This window comes from Suricata suricatta, chromosome 11 (assembly GCF_006229205.1).
Source record: "Suricata suricatta isolate VVHF042 chromosome 11, meerkat_22Aug2017_6uvM2_HiC, whole genome shotgun sequence".
Lineage (NCBI taxonomy): Eukaryota > Metazoa > Chordata > Mammalia > Carnivora > Herpestidae > Suricata > Suricata suricatta.
The window spans coordinates 1,032,209-1,044,614 of NC_043710.1; the positions used below are offsets into that span (position 1 = coordinate 1,032,209).

The following is a 12,406-nucleotide window of genomic DNA, read 5'->3' on the forward strand; positions in this document are numbered from 1 at the left end:
CCCTGCCCAAGGGAGCTCTCTACACCCACCGAACACACATCACTGGGCATCTACCTGGGCCAGCGCCGGACACCCTGGGACACAGCACCCAAGAATTCACTGCCCTGCCTCCAAAAGGATGGTCAGCAAGTAGAGCCAACAGAAAGGAATAGAGGCTGGAGAGAACCTGGCACACCGACGGACCGGAGCAAAAGACTGGGGCTGGGACCTGGGACATTTCGGTCCTGGGCAACCATCACCTCGGTGAAGAAATGCGAAGATAGGCTGTGGCACTGACCGAGAGGCTGCACTGGGAGACGGGGAGAGGCTACTGGTGGGGCCCAGCTAGAGTTCCGGAATCTGCCGTGGGCCTCGAAACCAAAGAGCAGATCTGTGTTACGAAGGCACGCCAGAGCCCAGGTTCACCTGAGGTCGTGATGGAAAAGGAAGCTCGCCGGAGCAACGACAGGCTCCAGAAAGTATCAGCCGACTCCTTCCACAGGCTCTGCTCTCCACAGACGGGGCACCTGCCACCTCACAGTGAGGGGAGGGGTGTCACCAACACAGAAGCAGGAGCGATGGCTGCAGGTGAGGAGCAGAGAGGGCCTGACGTTCTTTCCAAATGGCTTGACACAAAACCCTACTGATCGGCGGAGGTGAAGAGCAAGGCTCCTCCTCGTTCTCATCAGTGAAGGCGGCACAGTCAGCTAAGATCCCCCAGGAGGAAATCTAGGCTGTGGCAGTCACACTACGAACATAGGGATCTGGGGGTACCTACCGCCTGGTGTCTTGCTCTGCCTCTGACCCCACTCAGCCGACAAACTCCCACGAGTCCCATCCACTCCCTTTACCCCGCAGCCGGGGAAGGGCTGCTGTCTGTGGCCTTAGGAGCTCGAGGGCAGACCCGCGCCTCCGCCTAAGTGGGGCTTCCGGAGGGCAAACCAGCTCGAGGACCCCTGGAGTCCCGGCCCTCCAGGCTCTACCCCGGCCCTGCCTCCGCCCCGTGGGCCTCAGAGGCTGGCAGGCCCGATTTTCTGTTTCTTACCCTGATGCCACATGGTCCCCACCTTTGCCTCCTCCCTTCCCTATGGCTCTTACCCAGTGACTTCGGATCCTATTTCTAAGCTATACAGAGCAGGACAGAGGCGGCAGACTCCACCGCATCTTGAGTGCAGGGCACTCAGGCCCCTGCCCGTGAAAATACATTCTGTCTTATCTTGGGCTAAAGAGGCAGATCATTCTCAAACTGTTATGAAAAACACATATACATGGGGGGGTAATGACAGAGCAAACATGCTAAGTTAAACGCTAGGGAATATGGATGGAGTACACAAGAATTACTGAAAGTAATTTTTGCAACTCCTCTAACTTTGAAATTACTCCAAATAAAAACTAAACAGTATCGGGCCGGCGGGGGGTGTTGGGAGAGCAGATCATTTCCAGAGGAGTAGAGTTTACCTGACAGCTGGCTTCTCAAAGCAACGCCAGCAGCCAAAAGCCAGTGGCCAGACATCTAAAATGCGCTGAAAGAAAGCCAAGCAAAACTGCTCCGGGCAGTGAAAACACGAGGCAAATCGAAGGCATTTTCAGGCTGACTGAGGGGGGGGCTGCCCACTGAGGAAAGAAAATGAAAGGGACGCCCTTTAGGCAGAAGAGAACTGGCCGTGAAAAGCTGTGGAGCAGAGAGAGGAGCAAGTCCACAGAAACGGGACAGAAAGAAAGCGTGCACCTAAAGCAGCGAGCATGCAAGACACCGATGACGCTGGGGGTTAAGATGTGCTGAACCAAGAGCCGCGTCGGCGTGCACCGACGTCCTGGGGAGGGCAGCCGCAGGAGAGCCCGGGGCCTGTGCGCGGCAGGGAGCGGGAGAGGGCGCCTCCCAGCGTCAGACGCTGATGAGTTTGGGCCTGTGCCACAAGGCACCTCTAAGAAAGGAAGGTGAGTGCAGAGCTGCCAAAGCAGCGGGGGTCAGGAGGAGGGAGGACTTAAAGGAGTCATAATAAACACGTTTGAATGAAATTGGACGAGCAGTGCTGGAAGGTCTGACCTACGTGCCCGGCCACCACCGCAAACTTTAAGGGCAAACGGGCTAAAAGGAAAGACGATTCACGCGCAGCCCGGTTACCAGTGAACAGAGCTGTGAGGACCGCAGCGCGCAGCCCAGAGCCCTGGGGAGGCCCCCTTCCGCCTCTGGCTGGGGGCCAGATGTGCCTCCCCCTCCGCGAGTCCCCGGCCTGTTTCTCGCTCTTCCATGTGGTCTGGCTGTGCCCCTTCCGTCGGGAACATGTGCCGCACTCCCCCAGGGCGCTGGCCTTTTCCCTCTTCCAGTGCTATCTTTTGATGAACAGAGCTCCCTAGGTTCAACGAAAACCAAATTCTCTTCCCCTTCATGATCTGCACTTCCTGTCCTGTTCAGGAAAACCGTTCTTCACCCATAGGCCAAGAATAGCATCTTCTGTGTTATCTTCTAGAACAGCGCTGTCCAAGAGAAACATACCCCAAGCCACAAATACCAGCCACGTCTGAAATTTCAGATTTTCTAGGAGCCACGATAAAGAGTCAAGGAAAACAGGTGAAATTAATTGTAATGTATTTTGTTTAGCCCAGAGTATCGTCATTTCAACATGTAATAGATATAAAAACAACACTTCACATCATGTTTTTAAACCCCAGGTGTCGTGCGCTTCGGCGCACCTGAAGCTCGCGGGCACGCATGGCTCTCCGAGCTTTATGCCCACGGTCTTCCCGCCTCCGTTACCCCTTGTGCGCTGTGGAGTAAGGACCAAGGTGCTTTTGTTTTTTAACACGTGGATATGTGCTGACCCAGCATGCTTTACTACAAAGACTCTCTGGATCTTCTCTTTTTTCTGTCTTGATCAGTCTTGCCAGAGATTTTCACTTTATCCCTACTTTCAATGCATCAAACTCTGGCCCTGACGACTCTGCTGGAGACCCAGTCTGCGCTGTGACCTCCCTTCCCTGCCTCCGTCGCCTCTGGGCTTAGACACCACTCCACGGTGGCTCCTTCACATGCGATCTGTGCATCCGGGCTCTGAACTACTCTCCGGTCTCCCTGCAGCGCACAGGTCTTGACAGGTGGGGTTCTGTTATCTGGTCTGATTCCACTGAGGCCAAGGACACACCAGATGGCTGCAGTGGCGGAAATCCTTCGAGGTTTTGGTCAGCTTCTGAATGTTAGATGAGCGCTTAAAGAGGGTGTGTAGCCCCCGGCGCCGGGTTCACTGTTCTCTATATTGGCTCAAATGGGTGAGTCGTAGTTTTTGAATATTCACACTGGCTGGCATGTCTGGTTAGGGTGCTGCTAAGCTGAGCTGCCGTGACAGGACTCCCCTGCCCCCTGCACCATCACCGCAGGGCCAGTGGGTAGACTCGGCGCCCCAACACCTTCCTAAGGCCCTGGGCCAGCAGAGCAGCTCCACAGCCTCCCCAGGGGCTGTCCAAGAACCCCAGGGAGGTAGGAACAAGAGGAGGGGCAAAGCCAGGACACGCATCCCTTTTCCCTGAAATCCTGTGTTCTTCTACCGACCCGTCCCTACTTTCCCCAGCCCCGGGCACCACTCTATCGCCCTGTTCCTGAGTTTGACTTTTTCTTTCTTTTTTCAGATTTCACGTATAAGTGAAACTATGTGGGGGGGTCTGTCCTTCTCCATCAGGCTTTGATTTCACTTAGCAAAACGCCCTCTGGGGTCATCCATGCTGCTACAAATGCCAGGATTTCCTTTTTTGTTGAGGCTGAGCGGATTCCACTGTGTCTAGCTGCCACACATGCTTTATCCATTGCTCTGTCACCGGCTGCACAGGCTGCTTCCACACCTGGACCGCTGGGAATAACTGCAGCGATGACGGGGACACACAAGTGGCTTCAAGGTCATGATTTTCTTTGGATAAATACCCAGAAGAGAAACTGCTGGGTCAAATGGTAGCTCCATTTTTAACATCTTCAGGACCCTCCATACTGTTTTCCGAGTGGCTGCAGCACCGTGCAACCCCCACCAACAAAGCCCGTCTACCCCGTCCTCGCCCACACTTGTCATCTCCGGTCTCTTTCATGATCATCATTCTTTTTTTTTTAATTTTCTTAATTTTTTTTTTTTTTGTTTTAACTGATTTTTGAGAGATAGAGACAGCGCGAGCAGGGGAGGGTCAGAGAAAGAGGGAGACACAGAATCTGAATTGGGCTTCAGGCTCTGAGTTAGCTGTCAGCTTAGAGCTGACGCAGGGCTCAAACCCACAAGCCATGAGATCATGACCTGAGCCGAAGTCGGACGCGCAACTGACTGAGCCCCCCAGGTGCCCCTCATGATCATCATTCTGATGGGTGTGAGGTCACAGCTCGGGGTGGTTTTGATGTGCACATCCCTGATGGAGAATGACTTGGAGCCCCTTTTCCGGGGTCTACGGCCATGTGTGTAGGTGCTCTTCAAAAGACAGGCTGGGGGCCTCTCCGGGCCATGGAGACAGCCTGTGCATGGCCAGGGGTCTTAGCGGGAGAAGGCACATAGAGGGCTGACCAGGCTGCACTGCCACAGGTCCCCGTGAGGCAGGTATGGGGATGGGTGCTGGAGGGAGGTGGGAAATTGGGACGAGGGGTCTTTTAAGCAGGAATAGGACACGATTAGCTCTCCGGTGGTCTGTGGAAGACTGGAGCCAAAGAGAAGGACGTATGCCCCCATCCCACACCTGGGGGCCTATATCTGGGAGAGCCCAGGGCACCTGGGCCTGCCTGGAGGGAGCCTAGCAAAGCCATGGCCCTGAGGAGGTCCTGCTGTCTAGATTGGTCCCTGGACCACGCCTGCAGCCAGGGCATGGCCTCCCTGGCACAGGCTCTAGGCCCAGGCACACAGGCCAGAGAGTGTAATCTTCATCCTAGACTCCCCCAAGTGTCATCTGGGGGGACACTTTATTGTTCATATTAGAAATCAAAGGACCGGACTTCTGGGAAAGAAACGACACATGGAAAACTGCAGTGCTCCTGTGGGTGGCTCCTGGCAGGGGCACCTGGCTCCAGAGGGCAAGAACGGCACCCTCATCTCTGTTCCCCCAGCTGCACTTGGTGACTCCAGTTACAGCAGAATTAGCATAAACCCACCAGGACAACTGGGGACATGAACAGGTACTGCGTCCTCATCCGACATCTGAGCCATCTGACTAATCACAAACCATGAGGACAGACTCAAAGGCCACTACACTACACTGCACCCCACTCCCATGCCTGGTCCATCCCCACCCCCCAGGGGGTAGCCAGTTCAAGCCCAGCACCTTTGTCACTTGTAGCCATACACGAGTTCACCGCCAGAGGCCAAGAAAGTACAGCCAACATCCCCCCCTGCCAGGCCAGCACAGGGCCAGGACCCTGAAAACCCCAGCCACCAAGCCATGCACGGCAGCACCTGCTCCTATGACGTGGTCATCACTGCAGGTGCAGCAGGACCAGGTGCCGCTGGGAGGCTGTGCCAGAGTATAGCTCCGGCCGGCAAGGCAGCACAGGCCTCACGGGCAGGCAGGGCGCCTACAGCTTAGGACCTGAACAATGGCCCCCGGCACCTGCTGGTGGCGGAAGGGGCTGCAGCTAGTCTATGGGACAGCAAAGGCGGCACCTCTGACCATACTGCTCCCCCACCAGCGCTAGCCCTTGGTCAGCCCTGACCCCTGTGTCCCTGCCATGCTGACAGAAGCAGGGAGCCTGCCGCACACAACGGGGGGGCTGCAGAGGACAGGACAGCAGGACTCCTCTGGCCCCTCAGCCTGTTTGTTGCTCCCAAAACAATTCCCCCAGGGCATGGCCAGATGCACACAGCTGAGCTCCTCCATCCTGAAAAAGCACTGCAGCACCCCTGAGCTCTCTATCTGGGACTGCCCAGGGTCCTGGTGCAGAGCAGGGAAGGGTCAGCTGGGCAGGGGTTAGTCTGGGCCATAGCACTGGCTAGCACAGACCTGCCTTCTGAGGCCTCCCGCGCCCCCTCCTCTCATCCTCAGAGATCCAGGCTGGAAGTCTGGGTGAGGGTGAGCTCAGCAAGGCTCTGAAACCTGGGTGAGTGGGATGTGGCCATGAAGGCCACCTCTGGCCCCAAATTCCACCAGAGGGCAGTGGGCTGCGCCCTCACTCTTGCTCAGACGTCAGGAGACAGGAAGCTTTTCAGGCAAACCAAGGGCCCCGCCCGCCACCTTCCTGGTGACAGCTCGGACCTCAGGGGCCTGCAAACCACTAACACTAATCCCCAAAACCACGAGCCTAGCAAGGAAGCAGCAGATGCGAGAACGGTCCACAGTGCTGAGGTCTCCCCAGAGGAAGTGCTGCCCTCGGCCGCAGCCCTGCTCCTCACAGGTCCCTGGGAGAGAGTCAGAGTGCAACACCTCGGGGCTGACAGTCCGCATCCCAGAATGACAGCTGCACTCCGCCGGCCTTGGAGGAAGTACACTAAAGCGAACAAGGTCACAACAAGACAACACATTTATTTTTACATGAATTATCAATGCCAGGAACTCTCAACAGAACTCAGCTGAGCCCAGCACTTCTTCAGCCAAAAAGGTAGGAGGCCTTCCCAGCAGGAACAATAGAATGTACTTGAAAACAAGGATTTTAATTACAAAGCATTTCGAATCCCCAGCGGGCAGAGGCCTGGGTCGCCACTCAGACAGCCTAGGAGCAAACGTGCATCCCACGACCAAAGCACAAGCCAGACACAAGTCCCCTCTGTGCCTCACCGCACAAAGCTCGGCCTGGACGCCCTGCTCCCGGGAGGCAGGCAGCAGGTACAGCCTACGTGATTCCAGAGTGACCCATAAGACACGCTCCCGTGTGCCCACTTCGTCTCTCTGAAACCAGTAAACTTGATTACAACGAGATGAATGCCTGCCACACAGCAGGCACCTGCTGCAAACTGCGTCCCAGCCCAAACCGTCCGGCAGAGGGGCTGTGACCCAGGTGCTGAGGCTCAGGGAGCAGTCACGATGCCCGAGATCGCCTGACACGCAGGCTTTACACCAAAGGAGCACCCAGGCCTCCTTGCCAGCACCTCCCCCACCGAGGCCAGTGCCTACGGGACACACGTCCGCTGGCCGCACACACCTCGCCAGCTGCTCCCTGGCAGGCTTGGGGCATCTCGGTGCTGCCTCCCTGACACACCATGTACAGAGGGGGTCTGGGGAGAGAAGATGAAGCGCACCCGAAAGGGAAGCACTTGGGATGTATTTTATCACAGATGCAGAAAGCCGGTGCAGCACAAGAAGCCCCTCGGGGAAGGAAGGAACCCTGTCCCGGGCCAGCCAAGGTGTCCGCTCTGTCCTCCTGCCAGAGCCACAGTCCTCAGCTGCACGGCCCATGTCGGTGACTCTAGCAAGCTCGTGCAGCCTTAGGCCCTGCGCACCTCCTGCCCTGTGGGCCACCACACAGCTCACCCAGCACAGGAGGACTATCACTCCATCCACAGCAAAAAGTAAACACACTTTGGGAGCACTGCCCAGAGGACACCAGGCCTTCTGGGAGGACTCCTCTCTGCAGTCCATCATCAGCTGGTGGACGGGCAGGGGGTGGACAACAGCGGCCTGGATTCCTTCTCAGTCTTTCTTTGTTCATTCACCCCAACAGCCAAGAGGAAATGGGGCAGAGGGGCTGGGAGAGGGCTATGGTGGGGGCAGTGTGGCCCACAAGCCGTGAAGACAGTCTATACGGTGATCTTCCTCAGGACTGCCACAGCCAAACCTGCTGCTGACCACTAAGCTACCCCGAGGACCCCAGGCTTCAGCCAGCACTTTCCACACTCATCCAGCACCTCAGAGGATGAGTGCTCCTCGAGGGGCACCTTGGGAATCCCTGTCCTGGGCTCTCACACTGCCTCTTGCCCCAACACTTTCTTAACATGCTTTGCAGCCTCAGTGACCAAATGCAGCCCCAAGGAGGCTCGGCAAGCAAGGGGCTCCTAAGTAGCTCACGGTACCAACATGAAAAGAATTTCTTCCCAAGAGAACACACCAAACAGTACACACAGTTCCAGTAATGCGTGCACGTGTGCATGGGGGGGGTGGGGGTGGTAAAGACTGTCCAAGAAAACACGGAATGCTGAGATCACCCCCCATGCCTCAGCCAGGAAGGAAAAGGGCAGGGCACAGGGCCAAGCTCTGGTCTGTGCCTACAGCCCTCCCCAGGCAACACCCCAGAGCTGCCTGGCAGAGGGCGTGGGGCTCAGTCTCTCAGCCCAAACATGCCTACACGCTGCGGTGTTCGCTGCCCCACTGCTACCATTCTGGGGGCCTGGCATACCCTGGCCCCCTGTGGGTTCTCTGGTCCATGCAGCACGGCCACATGCACTCTCTGCTCTGCCGGAGAACGAGTGTCCCCAGGGAACAGCAAGAAGTGAGGCACTGGGCGGGTAGCCCCACTTCCGTTGGCTGCAGCAACTCCCCAACTTTGTCTTTGCTCGTTTCTTTAAGAGTTCTAAAACCTTAAGACTTGGCATTAATACCCTCAGAGTATACAGAACCCAGGCCGGCCATAAGCAAGCCGACCACCCAGCACGTAGAGGGCAGACCGCGGACTCACCGAGAACACACAGGCCCTGAGCACGAGGACATGCTCTAACCAAACACGCTTCCTTACCTGTCAACTCGGCAAAGGTATTTTCACAAAAACGCCACAGGCAGCTGGCCACAAAGCAGAGGTGAATGCCTGCCGACACCGTCGGGAAACTCGAGCGGGCAGAGCCTCTCCAGGCAGACCCTCCCAGGCCCTGCTCTCAGAGCCTGCCAGTCCCCTCCCAGAATTCTGCCCGGGGAATGCCAACATCGGGCACGGTGAGCGACCTGCAAGGATGCGCAGAGCACCGCTTGCCCCAGGGGAGACACCCTCCAGACGCAGCCACAGGAAGCCACGGGAGCTGCGGCACATCCACAGGTGGCCCCCAGGACCCCGCCGGTGACTGCTGATGGGCAGGCCGGACGCCGGCACTAAGGACGGTCTCTGGGTGGCAGGGTCACTCACTTTTCGTTTTCTACGTGTCCCGTGTTTCCATGTTTCTATGACAGACTTGTGAACTCACGTCCCACAGGAGCAGGGACTCCGCTCCCTCACACACCGGAGGAGGAGCACGAAGCAGGGAGCACGAAGAACACCCTGTGGCACTCGCCAGGTGCTGAGCAAGGAAGTGGTGTTACCGCCTCTGTACTCAGGAAACCCTCCAGGAGTGTTCCTAACTAACAGCCTAGATCCAAGTAGACCTCCACCCTCCACGTGGGGCCCAGCACCCAAGTGCCCCTCTGCACCTGGAACCCTTACTCCTTCTCCTCCTTGGGCCTCAGGAGCACTCTCTGCAGATGACACGTTTTGGTTCAAAAGGTTGCGTCTACCCCAGTGCTCCCAAGATGGCCCCCGCGGCACACGAAAGCCTTTTTCTGCATCCCAAGCCACCTCCCAGGAAGCGCGGCTGCGCTCCTGTGACAGGTCCCCTCTGGCTGGTGCCGCAGGCCTCTCTGCCACCCGGCCCACACTCAGCGCTGCTGGTCACCAGCTCCTGGAGACAGCAGTCAGGGACAGGGCGGACCTGTGCCAGGCCGCAACTGCTCAGGGCCCCTCCTGTGATTTGTGCCCTATGGCCAGGCAGTGCTGGCCCAGCCCAGGCTGGTCCCACTGCACGAGGTCTCTGGAGCGGGTCCTTCACACTGTGAGGCTGTCCTGGCACCATGAAGAGAGGGGCCAGAAGCCCCTGCCCAACCTGAAACATCCCCAGCAGGCAAGACCACTGGTGGCCGGCTCTGTGGGATGCTGATGGGGTGACGGGGCGGGGGCTCACATCACACAGGGGCCAGGTGCTCAGTGTGCCAGTGTACCGGGCTCTGGGGGCCAAACATGGGCACACGTCAGTCCCCGTCTTCAGAGGTACAGCCTGGGCGGCTCGTGTCTGCACTGCTCGCTCTGGGCCACCACACACAATTAGTCTAAGAAGAGAACCAACGGCCCAACGGCACACGCCCTTCCTCTGAGCAGCAGGAAGGGACTGACAACGTCTAAGGGGCTTCCAGGCACAGAGCACCCCATCCTCTCCTCCCAATACAACTAATGACATTCATAAAAACGCCACCCTCACTGGCCACCCCAGCACCAGGCACTCCACATGGACGCCTTCCACCATTTATAACTGTGGCCACCACTCAGTAAGGGAAGGAAAATGGCCCACTCCCACTTTAAAAAGAATTTTTTTTCAAGTTTATGTATTTTGAGAGAGACAGAGACAGCGTGAGTCGGAGAGGGGCAGAGGAAGAGAGTCCCAAGCAGGCTCCGTACCATCAGCACACAGCTTGATGTAGGGCTTGAGCCCATGAAACTGCGAGATCATGACCTGAGCTAAGACCCAGAGTCAGACGCTTAACCGACTGAGCCACCCACGCACCCTGCTCACTCCCACTTCTAAAGAATGCAACAGGCCCGGGAGGATACGGGGCCCTAGTAAGGAGCACCCTCTTCCCCACACCTGCACCCCCAGCCCCCAGCAGCTATTAGGAAGGCACCACCGAGATAGAGCTGCAGTGACAGGCACACCCAGCTATCTCCCATCAGCCTGCAGTACCCTCCACATGGCTGGACCCAGAGTCCCACTCAGTAAACATCACCTCTGGGCACCCCATCCCTCCTCCCCCAGTGGGGAAACTATGCTGGGGCCCCCATTCTCCAAACTAGAGACAGTCCTTGTGAAGCTATCAAAAGGGTCTGCTTTGATGAGACAGGGTTAAGCAGAGACAGTGTGGCTCAGTGGGAGAACCACCCCAAAGGGGAGCTGGTTGAGGCACTAAAGCTGCTGTGCAACCATCAGAGGGGAAGCCGTGCACTCTGAAGGTCAGGGGGGAAGGCTGCACACTGAAGGTCAGAGGGGAAGGCTGTGCGCTCTGAAGGTCCATGTGGGAAGGCTGTGCGCTCTGAAGGTCCATGGGGGAAGGCTGAGCACTCTGAGGGTCAGGGGGAAAGGCTGCAGGCTCTGAAGTTCAGAAGGGGGAAGGTTAGGTGCTCTGAAGGTCAGAGTGGGGAAGGCTGGGCATTCTGAAGGTCAGAGGGGGGAAGGTTAGGTGCTCTGAAGGTCAGAGCGGGGAAGGCTGGGCATTCTGAAGGTCAGAGGAGGAAAGCTGTGCGCTCTGATGGTCAGGGGCAAGGCTGCGCACTCTGAAGGTCAGTGGGGGAAGGCTGCATGCTCTAAAGGTCAGGGGCAAGGCAGTGTGCTCTGAAGGTCAGAGGGGGTAAGGCTGAGCACTCTGAAGGTTGGGGGGGAAGGCTGGGCGCTCTGAAGGTCAAGGGCAAGGCTGCATGCTCTGAAGGTCAGAGGGGGGAAGACTGCACACTCTGAAGGTCAAGAGGGAAGGCTGATTGCTCTGAAGGTCTGAGAAGAAGGTTGTGCACTCTGAAGGTCAGGGGCAAGGCTGCATGCTCTGAAGGTCAGGGGGGAAGGCTGACCGCTCTGAAGGTCAGGGGCAAGGCTGTGCACTCTGAAGGTCAGAGGGGAAGGCTGCGTGCTCTGAAGCCTGCTACCTGGCATTTCCCCCTTTCTCATCTTTTAAGTTTTTATTTAAATCCCAGTTAACACACAATGTTAGTTTCAGGTGTACAATCTAATGATTTCAAACTTCTCCGTGTGGCCCCATGCTCATCACAAGTGCCCTCCCTGACCCCATCCTGTCCCTCCCCTCTGGTGACCACCTGTATGTTCTCTGCAGTTCAGGGTCTCCCTTCTCATTCACTCTGAGGCCTCCGTTGAGGCTGGCTGGTGGCTTGGGGTTCAGGCCAGGGCATTCACATCCTGCGGAATGGAACAGGTTGGGAGCAGACTGGGAGCACCCCCAAGCCTCCCAGAAGCTCTTCCTAAATGAGATGCTCAGAGAGCAGCCCCTCCCCAAAGGCACCCCTGGGCCAGAGCGGCCTAGAAGTGGGAACACATTAGGCCAACGCTCTGCCAGGCAGGTGCTGCTCACATTCAAGAACCTAGCTCTGCCTCCAGAAGGACACCAGGCAGGCTGCATGGCCTCAAGGACACGTGCCACGGGCAGCCCATCCACACCACGGGAAGTGGCTCCCAGTCAGCCCCTTTCTGCCCCAACTGTGCTAGCACCTCTGGGTGAATGGTAAGGGGAGACAGAGAGCAGGTAGAGAACAGCCTTAAAGTAAAAACAGCCACAGCCTAGAGGCGTATTTGTTTTGGAAGCACCTGCTTACTGAGTAGCTGGGACTGGTGACAAAGTTTGCTTTCCTCTCCCTGCTGGAGTGGGTACCCTCTGTCCCCCACCCCTGCTGGAGTGGTTACCCTCATCCCCCACCCCTGCTGGAGTGGTTACCCTCATCCCCCACCCCTGCTGGAGTGGTTACCCTCTGTCCCTCAGTCCTGCTGGAGTGGTTACCCTCATTCTCCACCCCTGCTGGAGTGGTTACCCT

The 12,406-nt window shown here is 57.4% G+C and overlaps 1 protein-coding gene across 2 annotated transcripts in view; it reads right to left on the reverse strand.

Moving 5' to 3' along the window:
* Nucleotides 1–12,012, reverse strand: part of MOB2 (MOB kinase activator 2) — a 58,340-nt gene extending 46,328 nt beyond the window's left edge. For both annotated transcript variants that reach the window (XM_029956954.1, XM_029956957.1), the window contains exon 1: nucleotides 11,678–12,012. In XM_029956954.1, coding sequence (XP_029812814.1) covers nucleotides 11,678–11,997 — 320 coding nt within the window. In that variant the 5' untranslated portion in view covers nucleotides 11,998–12,012. The remainder of the gene's footprint in view (nucleotides 1–11,677) is intronic.
* Between the last annotated feature and the right edge of the window lie 394 nt (nucleotides 12,013–12,406).